We start from the raw sequence: 18,170 nt of genomic DNA on the forward strand, positions 1-18,170 counted from the left end.
CTGGGTGAAGAGTGACCTCCAGATCTCTCCTCCCTCCCTCGCTCCTCTGGGACCCTTCCTGCTGCAGGAGGAAGCCTCCAACCTTTCCCTCTTCATCAGGCCCTGCTCCACAGAGCCATCGAGGCCGCCTTGGCCGCCAGGAAAGAGTGGGACCTGAAGCCTGTTGCAGACCGGGCCCAGGTCTTCCTAAAGGCGGCAGATATGCTGAGTGGGCCACGCAGGGCAGAGATCCTGGCCAAGACCATGGTGGGACAGGTGAGATGCCCACCGGCACAACCGGGGATGTAGGGGAGGCAATCGTACCCCATCCAATTCAGCAGGTGTCAGCTGAGCGGCTTCTGGGTGCCCACACCTGCTCTGCGTGCGGGAGCCCAGGAGGTGTCCTTGAGGGACCAGGCCTCAGAGAGGGGACAGACCTATATACTTTGTAGACAAGGTGGATTGAACTACTCTTGCGTGTCCTGCTCTGGAAATGGCCCCTCCCATCCACTTCTGTCCCTGCCCTGGACCAGGCCCTTGTCGTGCTTTGCCTGGACTGACAGTTGCCCTACACGGTCCTCCAGGCTCCATCAGACCTCTGCAGCCCTCAGAGCGGTTTCTGTGACACCTCCAGCAGGTCACTCTAGCCTTATGAACCACCGAGATCGCTCCCTCTGGCTGAGGGTCACGTCCCAAGTCCTGAGCCAGCCCCCAAGCCCTTCCATTCCCACCTCTGTCCAGCTCACCAGCCGCTCTGCCCTTTCCTGCCAGGCCATCCCGCCCATGATGTCACCAGCCTGGACCTAGCAAGGCTCCTGGACACCTCAAACATCCCATCTCCTGCCTCTGCCCCGGGTCCCCTGCCTGGAATGCTCCCTGTCTTCTCTGCCTCATGAACTCTTAACTGTCAAGGTGTAGCCCAGATAGCACCTCCTCTGTGAGGCTTCTAGAACCTTCTTAGTCCATAACGATCTGTCCTACCTTTGTGCCCGCCCCCCTTCCCCAACATGCTGTTCCTCTGTCGGTTATAGCTCAGATTCCATCGGGGTGTAATGACTTCCTTTGTGTTTGTTTCCCCTTTACAAGTTTTTTGGGCATAGTAATCACATGTTAGTGTTCTCTGTCTTTCTGCATCTTGCACCGTGTCTTCCTGGAGTCACAGAAGTGCCTGATAGATGTTTTTTGAGTTGAATGCCATGTTGAGCCAGGGAGTGGCGTTAGCAGTTGAGAGAGGGTTAGTTTCGCCTTAGGGGGTTTGGGTCACCCCAGCGCTCTTCCGGTTCGCCATCATGTAGTGAGAGCGCCCTCTGCTGCACGGAGCTGGTATGACAGCTCCACACCCGGCTAAGTGTCTCCTGATTCAGCAGAGCCCCTGGGGTGGGTGTCGGGCTCCAGAGTGTCCCAGGTGAGCCACACCTGGGCAGGAAGAGGCGCACACACTCCAAGACCAGGTGAAGGTGCCTCTTTATTTGCCTTAAGACTCAGGAGCTTGTCGGAAGCTGGTGGCCACGCAGAGCAGGAGGCAGTGCATCTTAGCTCAGCTTCCCCTGCTGTGCGTCCTGAGCAGGGTGAGCAGCTGCCAGTGACCCAGGAGGGGCCGCCCGATCCGAGAAAGCCCGATTCTTGCTGCCCAGAGTCCTTTCCCCACGGCTCACGTTCGCCGTCAGGAGGATCAGACAGTCTAAGGAAATGTTTACAGTCCTCAGGTCTCCTGGTTCTTGGCCCAAATGCACCTGCAACCCAGTGTCACCATGGGCTCAGGGTCCAGTGTCAGAAGAGGGCTATTGGGAGGCACGTCCTCCATCACTGACCCCCCGGCCCTCCCGCCTCACAGGGGAAGACGGTGATCCAAGCAGAGATCGATGCCGCGGCCGAACTCATTGACTTCTTCCGATTCAACGCCAAGTTTGCCGTGGAGCTGGAGGGGGAGCAGCCCATCAGCGTGCCGCCCAGCACCAACAGCGTGGTGTACCGGGGGCTGGAGGTACCCCCCGGTGGTGGAGCGGGCATCGGGGGCTGCTGGAAGCCCTGGGCTTGGCCTCACCACCTCCTCCCTCCCCAGGGCTTCGTGGCAGCCATCTCCCCCTTTAACTTCACTGCGATCGGCGGCAACCTGGCGGGGGCGCCGGCCTTGATGGTGAGCTGTGGGCAGCAGGCGGGCGTGGCGGGAACGGGTCACCACTCCCCTGTCAACAGACAGGAGGCCACGTCAGAGCCCCTGGGGTCCCAGCCCTAGTCGCGGGGAGAAGCACAGAAAGTGGAGGCAGCTGGGGGCTGTGGAAAAGGCTTGGGAGTCAGAGGCTGGTCTGGGTCCCAGCTTTGCCCCAGTCTGTCTGGGAGACCCCAGGCAAGTCCCGGCCCTCCTCTGAGGCAGTTTCCTCATCTACAAAGTGGAAATAAAAGAAAAACTTACATTACAGGGTCATGAGGAGCAAATGAGACCATGCTTGTGATGCATCTAACGCCAGGCAGGTCTGGCCCAGTGCAGGCTTAGCGTTATATAGGGGCTGCTACTAATGATGATACTTATAGCTCACCTTTGAGTGCTTGCTCTGTGCCTGGTGACTTATTTTTCAGGGTTGCAAGGCTAGCAAATGACGGAACAGGTATGGATTTGGGCTTGGTCTGTCTCTGGGCAGGTGGTCTCGAAGTCGATGGGCTCCACTCGTTATCAGGGGGAAGGTGGCCATCGGCTCCCAATCGATGGGGGAGATGCAGCCCTACCCTCAGAGGTCCTGGGTGGCTCAGGGCGCAGCAGGAGGAGGGCTGACAGCTGTCAGGGGCAGCTGGGTGATCTGGAAGGGTGCTCGTGCACAGGGCCATCCTCGTGCATCTGCACTCAGACAGATGCACACACACCTGGCACCCACGTGCCCTCGTCCAGGACACGTGCAGACAGAGCCCTGTGAGCACTTGCCCAGCCTCGCCCCGTGAGCACCCAGCGAGTTGGAAACACCCAGAACAGACCTGCCCGAGGGGTGCTGGCAGGACCGGTGGGCACAGGCTTCCGGAGGAAGGGAGCCTTTCGTAGCCAGAATGTGGGAGCAGACAGGGCAGGGTGTGAGCTCACTGACAAGGGCTTCTAGGGCCTGGGGTGCAGCACCTGGGCACCTGTAGGAATGGGGTTGGGTAGGGGACATTCTGGCCTGCATGGGGTCCTGGTGGCTCCAGGTGAGGGATGGCCATGCTTCAGGGTAGGGTGGGAGTTGGGGCTGGTGGCCCCTGACCTCATGAGTCATCACTGTGCCTCCCGGGCAGGGCAACGTGGTCCTGTGGAAGCCCAGTGACACTGCCATGCTGGCCAGCTATGCCGTCTATCGCATCCTCCGGGAGGCCGGTCTGCCCCCCAACATCATCCAGTTTGTGCCAGCTGACGGGCCCACGTTTGGGGACACTGTCACCAGCTCGGAGCACCTGTGTGGCATCAACTTCACAGGCAGCGTGCCGTAAGTCCCCGAGGTGGGATGGGCAGGGTGGCCTGGGGACGCTCACCAGGCCTCGTGACCCCTGTCCGGGAGCTGGGGCTGTGAGCCCAGAGGTCAGGTGCTGTGTGGCCCTGGGTGAGCCACTTCACCTCTCTGAGCCTGTTTCTTCACCTATATGACAGTAGTCATGATTCTTACCGTGCAGAGTAATCGTGAAGGCCAAACTAGTTAATGGACAAGAAGGTGTGTGACAGGCTGGAAGCGGCCTACAGGTGTTTGGTGATATGGATTTCGATGCCACCACTGTCCCTGGAAAGGGCACAAGGGAGCTTGGGATAAATTGGAGGAGGAGAGTCAGGAAGGCTTCCTGGAGGAGGTGGCATCTAAGCAGACGAGTAGTCCAGGCAGAGGTGGAGGAGAACGTTCTAGGAGGGGGAACAGCATATGCAGAGGCATAAGGCTGAAGCTGTTGGGCTCTGGGTGGTGGACGTGGTCCCGTGGGGCTGGAGTGTGGAGCTGGGGGCCGAGGGTCAGAGGGTGGGGGCAGGACATGGTTCAATCACAGCTGCTCATTCACTCACTCACTCACTCAGCTGGTGTTGATTGAGCCCCCATGTGTACCAGGCTCTGCCGGTGCTAAGATTGGGCAGTGAACATGTGGAGTGGACAAGGTCCTACCTCTTGGGGGATTTAGTCTTTGTGACTATAAGACCCCATGAGCCTGCTAAGGTGTCTGGACTTTATCCTGAGGATGATGGCAGCCACGGAAAGTTACATGCAGGGGGCGTGGCTTAATCAGACTTCTTTTGTTTCAAGCAGGGATTGCAGATGGTAGCTCTCCAGTGGGCCCTGGCAAGTGGCTTTGTGTTCTTTGACTCCTAATAGGGATGGACCAACCTTGTACCATTGGGACAGTTTCATGTAAAAATCCAAATATTGGGCCTCTTTTAAGAACCTGGTCCCACTGGGCCTGCATTTCCATGTGGCACCATTGGCTGGAGGCGGGCGGGAGGTCTCTGGTTCCCCCCGTCCTGACAGGCCCTGGGTCTCTGCCTACCTGGACGGCCTCACTCATTCTCTTTCCGGCCCCTCCGGGCCCCTGCGTGTGCAGCCTCTGATCTAGATGATCGCTCTGGCTACTCTGAGCACAAGTCTCCAGTGGGTGGAAGCAGGAGACGGGTTAGGAGGTGTCCACGTCCGGGGAGGGATGGCGGGTGCCTAAACTCGGTTGGAGTCGTGGGAACGGGGTGAGGTGGACTGATTCAAGTGAGGCAGTAGCAGGGAGACTCGATCACCTGTCCGTGGGGTCAAGGTCAGGGGGGTTCAGTGGGAACATCCAGGCTCGGGGCAGGAGGTGGGCATCATTCACCGAGGTGGGCAACCCAGATGGCTGGGCACCTGGGAGCCTTGGGAAGAAGGTGAATCACATGCTGGTCACTTTGAGTTTGAGGCCCCCATGGGTCATCTGGGTGGAGATGTTGGGGTCTGCACTCCGGGCCTTCCAGGTGTCCTAGGGACACCTGTGGTGGCTTCTCGCCCTCTCTGCCTGGCCTCAGGCTCCCCTGCAACAACAACCCCTGCTAAGGTTTGCCGGGTGGCGATGGCAGCGTTAGAATTGCTGAGGAGGGCTGTTTTCCAAAAGGCCTGCTCTGCCAGCCACGGGCCGCATGGGTCTCTGCCTGTTAGCGGGCGGAGCGGGCCTGGCCCCCATTTGCCATGCTCTGATGCGCAGCGGGCTTAAAGGTAGGAAAGTCATAAATTAGTATTAGCTGCTGTGTCGCCAGCTCCCTGGTGATTAGCATTTTTATTGTTTTGTGGTGCTGAGGTTGGTCACACTTGGAGCCCAGGGAGGAGGTAGGGGCCTGAGCTGCCTCTCCCAGGACCCTCCTTGGTTCTCTGGAGCCTGGGCGTGAGCTCGTGGTGCCCCTCGCAGACCACGGTGGTGCCTGTCCCCCATCAGGCACCCATAGCATACCCAGCACTGTCCTAAGCACTTGACTCACATTAGAGCCTCACAAAACAGCCCTGCCAGGTGGAATTGTTCTTTCCAGTTCCCAGATGTGGCACAGAATTTGAGGCTCAGAGAGGTTAAGCGGTGGGCGCAAGATCACACAACCGTGTATGCCTGAGTCAGGACTCGAACCCGGCATCCCCTGGCCTCAAAGCCTGGCCCTTCTCTGCACTGTCTTGCCACCAGGCCTCCCCTTGCTCCCTCCTTGTAGGCCCGGAGTGCAGCCCATTTCCAGCTGCTACCACCTACTGGGTTCCCCATCCCCATCACCACCACCACCACCGCTGTGACCCCTGCCCGCCTCCTGCGGGGCTGCTGACCCTAGCGCTCCTCCCTGGGCTTTCCAGCCTCTTCCTCTGGTAGGGCCTGCTCCCTACCCCCCAGGCCCCTCACCCTCTCAGGAGCCTGAGTCCGGCTCCCTAGTCACTGCCCTGTCCTCTGGTTTTAGCACCTTCAAACACCTGTGGAGGCAGGTGGCCCAGAACCTGGACCGGTTCCACACCTTCCCACGCCTGGCCGGAGGTAAGGGCCCCTCTCCCCGTGCCCTGCCCTACAGCCCTAGGGACCCCTCCCTGCCCTGGCCGCCATGAAAGAGGACGAGGCGGAGGTGATGCCCCCAGAGGTGGGGCGGCCCTGCGGGCGCAGAGAGCTCCTTCAGGGTGGAGCCCCTGCTCTGGCACTTACACAGAGCATTTATGCCTCAGAGGGTGCATTTTTTCTTTCATTCATTCATTCATCCATCCATCATTCAGCAAGTAAATTATTAAGTATGTTCATAGGCACTTTTTGGACACTGGGGATGCAAAGGATGATGAGACCCAGAGACCCAGCCGTTAACGAACCTCTATTCCAACAGCGGGAGGCAGACAGTAAACAACTAGATAAATGATGTCAGGGAGTGAGAAGGGCTGTGGATAATTAAAGGAGGGCAAAGAGGTGACAGGCAGGGACCCTCAAGGGCTGGGCGTGGTGGGTGACTGTGACTTAGGGTGGCTGGTGGGGTGGGGAGCCTCTTCAGGGAGGGAACGTTTGCGCTGAAACCTGAGCAATGAAAGGAAACCAGCTTCACAAAGGTCCGGAGGATGGACCATCATGGGCACCCATACTGTCCAGTAGAACTTTCTGCAGTAATGGACATGGGCTGTATCTGTGCTGTCCAATAGTATAGCCACTCGCCACGTGTGGCCGCAGGGCACTTGAAACGTGGCTGGCATGGCAGAGGAAGTGAAAGTTTTGTTTCATTTAATTTTAATTAATTTGAACTTAAATAGCCACGTGTGGCTGGTGGTTACCCTGTTGCACAGCCCAGATCTAGGCCAAGGAAATGGCAAATGCAGAGGCCATGAGGTGGGAATGAGCTTGTGTTTGAAGAGACAAGGCCAGTGTAGCTGGGGAAGGGAGGGAGGGGGGTGGCAGGAGGTGGGGCTGAGAGGTCAGCAGGGCCAGGTCTTGTCAAAATAATAATTTTCCCACAAAGAAACAGTTTCATGGTCAAGGACATTTGGCGTGCTCTGTGTTTAAAGTAAAACGGATTCCTCACCTGCAGGACTTCTCAGAGCCTTTAATGCACTAATATATGCATTGCTTATCTTCAAGAGCAAAGGCTGATGTGCAGTGTTTCCCAAACTCTTTGGACTACACAACCCTGTTTTGACAGAGGACCCCCTGGACCATGTTTCTCACGGAACACACTCCGGGAAAATGCTGAGACCTCTCGAGAGGGAGGGCTGTCCAGGGTCACACAGTGCAGTAATGGCAGAGCTGGAGCTGGTGGTTCAGCGTTCTTGCTCCTGGGGGTGAAAGGGGGGGTCACGGGGAGACTGGACCCCACGCCTGAGCGGGTGGGAACTTTGTAAAATTTTACTGAAGTATAGTTGATTTTATAATACTGGGTTAATTTCCACTGTACAGCAAAGTGATTCAGTTATACATATATATTTTCTTTTTCATATTCTTTTCTATTATGATTTATCATAGGATATTGAATCTAGTTCCTTGTGCTATACAGTAGGACTTTATTGTTTATCCATCCTATATATAATAGTTTGCCTCTTAAGCTGGTGGGAGCTGTGATGGGGGTGTCAGGGCAGGTGACGCTCCTCAGGGCCAGCTGTTGCATCTCCAATTTCCAGTTCCCCAGTGTGCCCCAGTCCAGCCTTCACGAGATGGGGGACAGTGAGTCCCTTGTGTGAGCTGTCCATGGTTTTCTGTTCTGTCTCCTTCCCACCATCTCCCTGAGGGAGAGAGACCGCTACTTACTCTACCACTTCCCCCCTTGAGTATGAGACTTTAATCTCTCTGTGCCTCAGTTTTCTTGTCTTTAAAATAGGATAATAATGGGAGGTTGCTGTGAGGCTTCAGTGAAATGGAGTTCAAAGTGCTTTGACCTGAGTCTGGCACTTAGTGCTTTGTAACATGAGCTGCTGTTAGCTGATGTTTAACTGAGTGAGGAAACCGAGGCCCGGAAGGTGGAGTGATCTGCCGAGGCTCCCTCATGCCAAGGAGATCGAGGAGGGGTGTCCCCACTATGGATCAGGAAGAGGGGCCAGCCCTGGCCGTGGACCTGGGGTGGCCCCCTCTCCTCTCGCTGGGTGGGGGTCAGGGGAAGGCTCAAAGGAAGCCGTGCCCACTGCAGGGAGTGGACCAGCTTTGGGGAGCCTTGGGTTCTGGTCCTTCCTCTGCCTTTATGTTGGGCAGCACCCCCAGGGCTCAGTTTTCTCATCTGTGAGATGGGGGAGCTGGTCCTGATGCCCCCTGGTACCCTTCACCCTTGCCTGGGCCTCCATTTTCTCATCTGTAGGGTGGGAGGACAGGCCTGGCTGATCAGTTTCTGGGAGGTTGTCGGGCTCCGACTCTGCCTTCTCATGCCCTTGTCCTCCCAGTACTGGGGCTGGTCGCAGGGCCCTGCGGACGGGTGGAGGCAGTGCGTTGGGCCCCTGGGCTGGCCTGGGGAGCCCACCCCCTACTCATGCTCCTCCACCCCCCCGCCCCACCCCTGAAGAGTGTGGCGGGAAGAACTTCCACTTTGTTCACTGCTCGGCTGACGTGGACAGCGTGGTGAGCGGGACCCTGCGCTCAGCCTTCGAGTACGGCGGCCAGAAGTGCTCAGCCTGCTCCCGCCTCTACGTGCCCCGCTCGCTGTGGCCACAGATCAAAGGGCGGCTGCTGGAGGAGCGCAGCAGGATCAAAGTGGGCAACGTGAGTGGCGCAGGCCTCCCCGCCACGGCCCAGCGGGGGGCTGATGGGATTGAAGGCTGGGGGGTGTGTGCGGGGAGGGCGCTCCCTTTGTCTCCGACTCTGTCTCCTCCCATGTCTCCCTTGCTTCCAGCCTGCAGAGGATTTTGGGAGCTTCTTCTCCGCCGTGATTGATGCCAAGGTATGAGCAGGAAGCAGGCCGTTCCCGGGGTCCCGTGCCTGGACTGGGTGGGAGGGGTAGGGACAGCTACAGGGGCGACCCAGACCTGCTGCTTCAAGCAGGGCAGCCTGATAGCCACGCACCACCCCTGCCAGCTCTGAAAAGGGCAGAGGCATCCTTACCCAGAGGGCAACTCGCCTCCCGCACACCCTGCCCCAGGCTCGACAAGCCCCCTTTAAGTGCCTGTGTTCACACGCACACATACAAATAGGCCTGGACACCGCATGCATCAACCCGAACACGCACGTACATGCACAGCCGTGAACACGTTCATTTAGATCTCTGAGCGGGAGCATGCCTGTAGATTCACCCACGTAAACACACGCACACCCGCATGCACACATATCCTATACAGAAACATTTGTGTACAGGTTCATACGTGTATATAGGCACGCTTGTGGGTCTGCATGCCCAAGCACATACACATAACAAACATCCATATAATGCAGGCATATGTGTGCCTACATACGTAAACCTAAAAATTCATGGCCATACGTTTATATGTGTGTTTGTGATGTTTGTAGTTCTAACACACACATACACACACACACACACACAAGCGTGCACATCTGCCCTTGTCTCTGCCCTGGCTCAGCCAGGCCTCGACTTTTGCTGTCAGGGCCCCCTCCCCCCCCTCCCCCCACTTCAGAATTTGGGCCCTTCAGGGACAGGTGTTTGGGGTGAGTGTGTCAGGGGGCTGCTGCTGGGAATGGCCTCCAGCCAGCCCTTGACGCCCCCTACCCCACCCCACCCCCCCAGTCCTTCAGCCGCATCAGGAAGTGGCTGGAGCACGCCCACTCCTCGCCCAGCCTCACCGTCCTGGCCGGGGGCCAGTGTGACGACTCCGTGGGCTACTTCGTGGAGCCCTGCATCATCGAGAGCAAGGACCCCCAGGATCCCATCATGAAGGAGGTGATGGGACGGGCGGCCCGGGGCCGGGAGGAGGCAACCTCTCCCCCGAGCATGGCACACGCACAGGGCCCTGGTGCTTCACGGGGCGTCATCCCATCTCGCAGATGTGGAAAGCGAGGCCCTACAAGGGGACCGTCTCACACCCGGTGAGAGCAGAGCCAGGCCCTGAGCTCAGGCCTCCTGACCCCAAATCCAGTGCTCTGTCTTCGACACTGTTGACCCGGGCTGGTGTCATGGCACTTGTGCTGTCCACAGCCACTGAGGCCCCTGCGGCCATCTCAGTGGCTGACACTTGTAGACTCTTAACTGTGGGCCGGGCATTTGACAGAGATGAGGTGGGCATATCGTTCCCATTTTACAGATGAGAAACTGAGGCTCCGAGAGGTCAGGGCGCTTGCCCAGGAGGACAGTGCAGGGGTGGGGGTCTTCCTCCAGCCCCTCGATGGCAGAGGGGACGGTGATACCATCGGGCAGTTCCTGGGCCGGCTGTTGCCAGAAGTCTCTCCTTTCCAAGGGCCTGGGCCCTTGGCTCTGGGTGTGGGTCTGGCTGGCAGGGAGGCCAGAGACCCCTTGGATCTTCTGCCAGGTTGGGGTGGGGTGGGCAGGGTGGAAGCCATCCCCGAGGGAACCCAGCGGGAGGCAGCGCCTGGCCCTTCCTGCAGGGGCTGAGGAGGGGGATGGGGAGAGGCGGAGGCCAGAGCAGGGAGATGGGAGGCCTCGGGGTGTTGGTCCAGGTGGGGCCTGACCCTGGGGCTTCTCTCCCAGGAGATCTTCGGGCCTGTGCTGACCGTGTACGTCTACCCGGATGACAAGTACAAAGAGACGCTGAGGCTGGTCGACAGCACCACGAGCTATGGCCTCACGGGGGCAGTATTTGCCCAGGATAAGTGAGTGGCCACAGCCCCTCCACTCTAGTCCCGGTGTCCTGTCCCCACAGGACCCTGCTGTCCCCGGAGACTGCCCTCCTGGGCGCTGATCCTAGTAATAATGCTGCCCTTGCTTCTCTCCATTCTCCTCACCTCCGCCCTGACCGGCAGGTAGACACAGGCAGTGGGCTCTTTGTTAAAATGCAGATTCCAGGGCCCCACTATTGGCTGCTGAATGTGGGTGTCTAGGGGTGGGGCCGGGGAATCAGTGCCTTTGACCTGCTCCCCGGGTCTGATGGCGCTGCAGAGTGGAAGACAGAGGCTTGGGCCCAGGTACACTGCTTGTCTGGCAGAGGCAGGATTCCAACTTGAGCACCGGGTCACTAAACCTGAGGCTTTGCCCTTTCCTTTCTCTGTGGTATTGCTTGTCTCCCCGTGTCTGCACTAAACCTGAGGCTAAACCTGAGGCTTTGCCCTTTCCTTTCTCCGTGGTACTGCTTGTCTCCCCGTGTCTGCACTAAACCTGAGGCTTTGCCCTTTCCTTTCTCCGTGGTACTGCTTGTCTCCCTGTGTCTGCCTTTAAGAATGGAGGTGGGATTGGAACCTGAGGGGCAGGCTGGGGGTCTGGAGGTTCCCCATCTCCCAAGGGCAGGAAAATTGGACCAAGATGGGCCACTCCCTCGAGTGCATGCAGCCTGACCCTCATCCAGCCCTCACAGATGCCCTGCGAGGGAGGCATGCTAACCCCCTTTTCAGAGGAGGGGGCTGAGCCTCAGAGACTCCCAGGAGCCTGTCAAGAGCCCAGAGCTGGCGGCTGGCCTCATGCTCACCAGGGTGGCCCATGTGGGCTGGGACGGGGGTGTTGGAGGTTGGCCCTGGGTCTGGAACGAGGGTGAGCTGGCTGCCCTCTTACCGCTGCCCTGCCTTGTAGGGATGTTGTCCGGGAGGCCACAGAGATGCTGAGGAACGCTGCCGGCAACTTCTACATCAACGACAAGTCCACTGGCTCGGTGGTGGGCCAGCAGCCCTTCGGGGGGGCCCGAACCTCTGGTGAGTGGGTCCCCCTTTCCAGAGGGGGGCCAAGTTCCTGGCGGGAGACCCTCGGTCCTTCATCTCAAGGGTGTTAAGAGGAATAGCAGTAGCACCATTTACTGAACACTGTGGGCCAGCCCTGTGCTAACTCAGAGTCCTGCCAACAGCCTCCTGAGCTCAGGTGCTGCCATTCTTCTTCCCATTTTATAGAGGGGGAAACTGAGGCCCAGGGAGGTGAAGTGACTTGCCCAAGGGCACATGGCTAGAGAGTGGTGGAGCTGGGATTTGGGTCCCAGCGCCCACACCTTTTACTGTCATACTCCAGGCCACCGTAGTCCATCCCCCTCCTGTTTACAAATAAGGAAACTGAGGGTCGGCAAGGGGCGGTGACTTGCCAGAGTTCCCAAGGGCCGGAAACCAGGTCTCCCGACTCCCAGTCCAGCGCCCTCCACGGTGCTCCCCTGCCTCCCGGACACCTCTTGCAGGTGGTGTGCAGGGACCTGGGGAGCATGGGCGTCCTGCCTGCTCGCCGGCTCCTGCCTTGCTCGACCTCCGGCTGAGTGCCCTCCGCACAGATGTGCTCGGGAAACCCTGGCCGCTGTGACTGTGTTAGGGTTAGTTTGGCAGTTTGCTGCCCATGCTGGTGCCCCATTTATTCCATCAGCTCCTCCCCACTCCTTTTCCCTCTGCCCAGAGCCGTTGTATCTTTCTGGAGATAAACAGAGCTGTCTTTTCCACAGGGACTAATGACAAGCCAGGAGGGCCCCACTACATCCTGCGGTGGACGTCACCCCAGGTCATCAAGGAGACCCACAAGCCTCTGGGGGATTGGCGCTACCCGTACATGCAGTGAGCCCTGCTCGGCGCCTCCGCCGTCCACTCGTCTGTCTGTCCAAACGACTGACCTCAGTGCACTGACCCCACCCCAGGCCCTCCACCCTGCTCCCCACGGGACGACCCCCTTTCTAGGGCCGAGGCCTGCCCCCTGCCCGCCACTGGCCTTACCCACCCTTGGAGTCAGATGCCGGGCTCTGGTTTGAGATCATGCTGTGGGGAGAACAGGGCCGCCACCCTTGACCCCATCGGCTGTCCTAGAAATTCCATCTGGTAGGTGTGACCTTGGTGCCCTGCTGGTTCTCCATCTGTCCCCTTCCCTTTCCTCTACACTGTGGCCCAGTGGCTCAGGGACCTGAGGAATGGTGGTAGAGTAGCTCACGGATCCGTGGAGGAAAAGGAGGCAGCTCTGGGGCCCCTGGCAAACCTCACCACCCACAGAGGCCCCCGGCCTTGGCCCCGGCTTCTCCGGGTCTCCAGGATTACGTGTGGCCACAATGGCCTACAGGGCTGGCAAGTCGTGGCTGCAGGGCATGGGGGCACCAGCTGGCCTTGCCCTCTTTAGTCCGGGCGGCTCACTAGCTCTTTGCCTAGATATGCCTGTACCAGCAGGTACCTGTGCCCAACCAAATGCCTTAGACCCCGTGTGCCTTGCTCCAGAGTGCCTGAGCTCACCTGAGACCCACGGATTCCTGGCTATCTCCATTTGGGGGTCTGGGGGGACTGCTGCAGGCCACCTGCCAAGGTGTGGGATGTGCTAGTCCTTCCTGTTTGGGCTGTGAGATTGGCAGACTTTGGGGGGCCCTTCCTGCTGCTTCCCTTAGCTCTCGGGTCCTGCCTCTAGAGCCTGGGGTTTCCTGCAGGAGCTCAGCACCCACTGGCTGTGGTTGAACAGGCCCGGGTACATGTTGCTCCCACCTTCCCCAGCACCCTGAGACCTCTCCTTGGGTCCCCGTCCAGCTCGGGCTGAGGCTTGCCTCTAGAATCATCCCTCCTTTGCATGTTAGTGGCTCTGTGTGGACTGGCCCCTAGGAGGCCTGTTCCTTGACGCAGCCAATCGGTGGACACTTGCAAATGCATCCTGGGTAGATTCTGGGTGGCCAGTGAATGAGAAGTGGTGACTTTGGAGGACAGTTTTTAGGGGGCCCCGGAAGGGCTGGGCCCTCCTCAAGCACAGCTGGCATGGGGCCCCTGCGGGGCTGGAGTCGCCATTCCTCAAGTGCACGGTCACACACCTTGGCCCCCGGTCAGGGGTGGGTCCTGATGCTGCCCGGGTTGTTTCCCACAAGGGGCCAGGTCAGGCAGCGGGGGCCGGAGGTGTTCCTGATTCTACTGGTTCTACACTGTGAGGTGGCAATAGGATCCGCCTGATGCCACCTAATAAAATGCCTCTTACCTAACCAAGTCGGTGGTCTTTCTGGTGGGGTTAGTGGGGACTGGTCACCTTCTACGTCCTACGGAGTTGCCAGTGTGTCATTAGGTGTCAGGAGGGCAGCGCCCTTGGTGTGATGGAAGGAAGGGTGAGCGCTGATGGCCGGAATCCCTGCTGTGTGTGGCAGGAACTCTGGTGCCGGAGGGCCTGGGTTCAAATCCCGGCTCCAAAAAGTTGTGCAATCTCTCTGACCCTCTGTCTCTTCATGTCTTAGATGGAAATAACCACACACACACACACACACACACACACACACACACACACGCACGTGTGTGCACTCACATGCACACAGGTTGTCTTGAGAATTCAATGAGTTAATTCATATAAGTGCTCAGAGCAATGCCAGCTAGGTAATTAATGATTCAACAGTGTTACCCATTTACCCATTGTTATAACAACCACTGTTATGTGCTGTGATAGTTAAGTTTATGGGTCAAGTTGGCTGGGCTGTGGTGCCCAGATACCTACTTAAGCATTATTCTGGATGTTTCCATGGAGGTGTTTTTTTGGATGAGATTAACATTTAAATCAGTGGACTCTGAGGAAAGCAGATGACCCTCCATAATGTGAGTGGGCCTCATCCAGTCAGTTGAAGGCCTTAACAGAACAAAGGCCGGTCTCCCCCAAGCAAGAAGGAATTCTGCCCGTGGCTGCCTTTGGACTCAACTGCAACTTCCTGCGTCTCTGGCCTGCTGGCCGGCACTACAAATTCTGAACTTACCAGCCTCCATGATCACGTGAGCTACTTTCTTACAATAAATCTCTCTCCCTGTGTCTGTCTCTCTCTACGCCTCATAGAGGTTCCGCTTCTCTTCAGAACCCTGAGTCATACACGTGCCAAAGAGTATGCATATGTTTTTTTCACTCACAAGTCTTATGAAGGAAGTACTGCTGTGCTCCCATTTTGCAGATGAGGGTACTGGGATGTAGAAAGGTGAAGGGACTTGCTGAGGGTATGCTATCTGTGGGGTGGAAACCCAGGTCTGTCTGATTCCAAAACCCATTCTCTCTCTTCCACCCAGATGTCCACACATGGCTCGCAAAGATCTGCTTAGTTGGCCAGGTGACATGGCAGGGAGCAACTGTGGCCAGTTAGCTTGAGCCTGGAATCCGTGGGTCCAAACCCACCTGGGCCAGCTGACTTGGAGGGGAAGACACGTGTGTCCTGACCTGTCTCCACCCACAGATAATGTAAACAGAGCTGGTCCTAAACCACACAGACACCACCCTGTCTGAGGGTCCATTGTTTAGGGCTGTTGGCTGGAGGATCTCAGAGCTGTGGGAAGGGGAGGGGACTCAACCCCGGGCAGAGCCCCTGCCCTGGCTCACCCAGGGGCTGCTACTGATTTGTGCCAAAGGGGGCTTGAGTCAGGGACAAAGGGCAGCACCCAGAGTGCTCTGACTGGAGCTCACGGAAGGGAAGGGAGGCAACTGCCTTTTGTCGTCGGCGGGGGGCGGGGTGGGGGGTGGGGGTGGTACATAGGCCTCGTTAACCTTGCTGAATGGAGTGACTTACTCAAGGTCACACTGAGACAGCCGCAGAGTTGGCTGATGACTGGCCAAGTGTTTTACCTACCTAGTCTCAGAGCCTTGACGTTGACCTTACCAGGTAACTATTACAGCATTCTATGGAAGGGCGAGTGGAGGTCAGAGGTAGAATGACGAGCCCAAGGTCACATAGCTGGTTAGTAAAGGGCCGGGTTAGAACCCAGGGCTGTGGGTGCCGCAGCCCACGCTCCTCTCCACCTGCTCCATCAGGTCCCCGACTCCCAGCTATGCCTCTACCAGCGTCATTTTACCCTGGTGCCTCTGACTCCACTGAACGAGGTCAGGGGGTGGCTCCAAGCTGTCGTTCACTCCGTTCTGTCTGCCCTCCCTTGTCCCCCAGGCTTGGGGCTGGTGGCTCCCGAAGGCCCAGTGCCCACCCGGGTGCCAGAGGCCTCTTTGCATGGTCACCGCAGTAAGTCCCCATGTCCACGGTGGCCCAAGGAGCCTCTTCATTTCCCTGCTGTGGCCGGGGGCCCTGCCACAGGTCTGGGCTGGAGCGTGAACCATTTGACTGAGGCTGGATGTCCCTGCCACCGCGGTGCCGCCAGTGGGGTGTGCACGCTAAGGAAATGAGGGGCCACCTGTGCCCCGGTCACCAGGCAGACCTGGAGCTCCTGGGGGGCAAGAGGAAGCAGCAGGGTGCAGACCCACGCTCTTCACAGAGTCACGCCTTCGTTTTCATTAATTCCCCTACCGACACATTCATCATCAAAGTTCCCGTAGGTCCTCTGTCTAGAGGCGCGTAGGAAATAGTAAGAGTCACCATTACTTGAACGCAGGCTGTGTGCCAGGCATTGCGCTAAATGCTTTGGACGTCACACCCTCAGATTCTCACCGCAACCCCCCAAGGTACATTCCGTTAGTCCCATTTTACAGATGAGGAGACTAAGGCACACATGGGTGAAGTAACCAGTGCACCAGTAGGAGATGACTGCCTGGGTTTCTGTTCCTCATGTCTGCCTGCCTGGGCACTGAGCACAGCCCTGATGTCCTGCCTTAACCCCTCTTACCTGTGCCTTGGCCTCCCCAATCTCAGAGCTGACGTTTCTGTGGGAGCTGGGGATCGAATGACATGTTTTAGAGCAAAGTGCCAGGTCCCGTGCCCTGCACAGAGTGAGATGCTCAGTGAATGAGAACTTACCTTCACCCACCCTCTCAATACCCTCATCCTGGATGCCTGTGCCCAGGAAGGAGATGAAGCTGGGCTTCCCTGAGCACCTATCCATGGGCAGGTGCTCCTGCTAATTAGCTTGGACCACACCAGCCTGGGAGGGAGGTAAGTATTATCTTGGCCCCATTTCACAGATGAGGAAACTGAGGCTTAGGGAGCCTCAGGGAGACTTGTTCAGTAAGGGACAGGTACAGGGGCAAGAGCTGGCTATACCAGCACCCCCTTGTCCTGGTCCCTCGAAGGAATGCAGCAGCTTCTGGGTGGGAGCCATCCAGCAGGTGGATGGGAGTAGGTATGGCTGACACTGGCTCCAGACATAGCCAGCCTTGTCCCCCTCCCCCGGGTTGTTGACAGCTACCCTGGATGGTGGAGCGGGTACCATATGACCCTAGGTGCCGGGGTACATGAGCTTTCTGTTCTGGGGCTCTGCCATGCCCTCCCTCCAGGCCCCAGGTGCCCGGCAGGTACTCCTCAGCCTCCCGAGCATTTAGCACACAGAGGCCTGGGAGAAACGAGGGAGCTGATGTTCTGCTGGGCACCTGCTTGGTGAGGTGCATCCGGGCAGGTGTTGTCGGAAGGAGAGTGAGGCTTGTGGAGAGATCTGAGTCTTAGGAAGGAGAGTCATACAGAATCATAGACCCTAGCCCTTTACTGGGCCTAGAATCGAGGGACCCATGCCAGTTCCATACTAGGACAAAAGCCATCAACGCTGTAACGTAATATTCACTATCATTTATTAAGTAGGTGCTTGATGTATCCATCCCATTTAATCACCCTTGTCTGAGGTGGCTGTGTGCATTTTACAGGCGAGGAAGCTGAGCCGAGTCAGGGCCTGCTGGTTGGCTCCTGTCCGGTGGTGCAGGCGGGGCCCTCCAGAGCCCCACAGAACAGGACCAGCCCCCTTCCCCATCCCAGCCCTTTATGCTCCCTTTAGCCACTATCACCTTTTTGGCTCTTATTGGGCTTGTGGTCATTTGGAATCTTCAGATCTTTTTCTGAATGAGACACAGCTGGCTTGAGTGGATCTCTGGACTCAAGAAGGTGTCCCAACCACAGCAGAGTCCCTCCTTCAGGCCTTAGCTGACCCCTAGTTCCCCAGCTTCTAGGGGTCACCCTACCCACTACACTTCTGACATCTCAGAGGGGTGACCAGTGAGGCTGGGTCCTCTGATAACCAGCTCTGAGGCCTCCCCTGTGCCCTCTTCCAAGGTGTCTCTGAACCAAGCCAGCTGGCTCAGGGGCTGTGCAGCTCCCAGACCCTCCTTGGGGAAGCCCTGCCTGCCTACCCCTGCTCTACCCTCAGCTGGATTGGAACTAGGTTTCCAGCTGCCCAGTTTTGTCCTGGAGGAGGCAGTACTGGTAGGAAAGAGACAGGGGAAATGGGGGGGGGGGGCAGAGAAGCAAACAGAGGATGTACAAAGGTGGGGTAGGGGAGAGGAGCCGATGCAACCCCCAGTCCCTGGGGTCATGCCCCTCTTGGGGGCTCCCCCCTGCGCTCCAGGCCCCTCCAACCACCATGGCAGGGGGAGGAAGGAAGTTCAGGGC

General features: G+C 58.0%; 1 protein-coding gene across 1 annotated transcript in view; it reads left to right on the plus strand.

The window, feature by feature from the left end:
- The window catches only part of ALDH4A1 (aldehyde dehydrogenase 4 family member A1), a 31,442-nt gene extending 17,568 nt beyond the window's left edge, over positions 1 to 13,874 (plus strand). Inside the window, exons 5-15 of the mRNA XM_082402944.1 lie at positions 100 to 255; positions 1,814 to 1,963; positions 2,042 to 2,116; positions 3,238 to 3,425; positions 5,864 to 5,937; positions 8,417 to 8,613; positions 8,744 to 8,791; positions 9,590 to 9,742; positions 10,508 to 10,629; positions 11,540 to 11,658; positions 12,381 to 13,874. Of these exons, the coding sequence (XP_082259070.1) occupies positions 100 to 255; positions 1,814 to 1,963; positions 2,042 to 2,116; positions 3,238 to 3,425; positions 5,864 to 5,937; positions 8,417 to 8,613; positions 8,744 to 8,791; positions 9,590 to 9,742; positions 10,508 to 10,629; positions 11,540 to 11,658; positions 12,381 to 12,493 (1,395 nt within the window). The 3' untranslated portion in view covers positions 12,494 to 13,874. The remainder of the gene's footprint in view (positions 1 to 99; positions 256 to 1,813; positions 1,964 to 2,041; positions 2,117 to 3,237; positions 3,426 to 5,863; positions 5,938 to 8,416; positions 8,614 to 8,743; positions 8,792 to 9,589; positions 9,743 to 10,507; positions 10,630 to 11,539; positions 11,659 to 12,380) is intronic.
- The last annotated feature ends 4,296 nt before the right edge of the window (positions 13,875 to 18,170 follow it).

The sequence above is a fragment of the Balaenoptera borealis genome, assembly GCF_965194805.1.
Source record: "Balaenoptera borealis genome assembly, chromosome: 1".
Taxonomy (NCBI): Eukaryota; Metazoa; Chordata; class Mammalia; order Artiodactyla; family Balaenopteridae; genus Balaenoptera; species Balaenoptera borealis.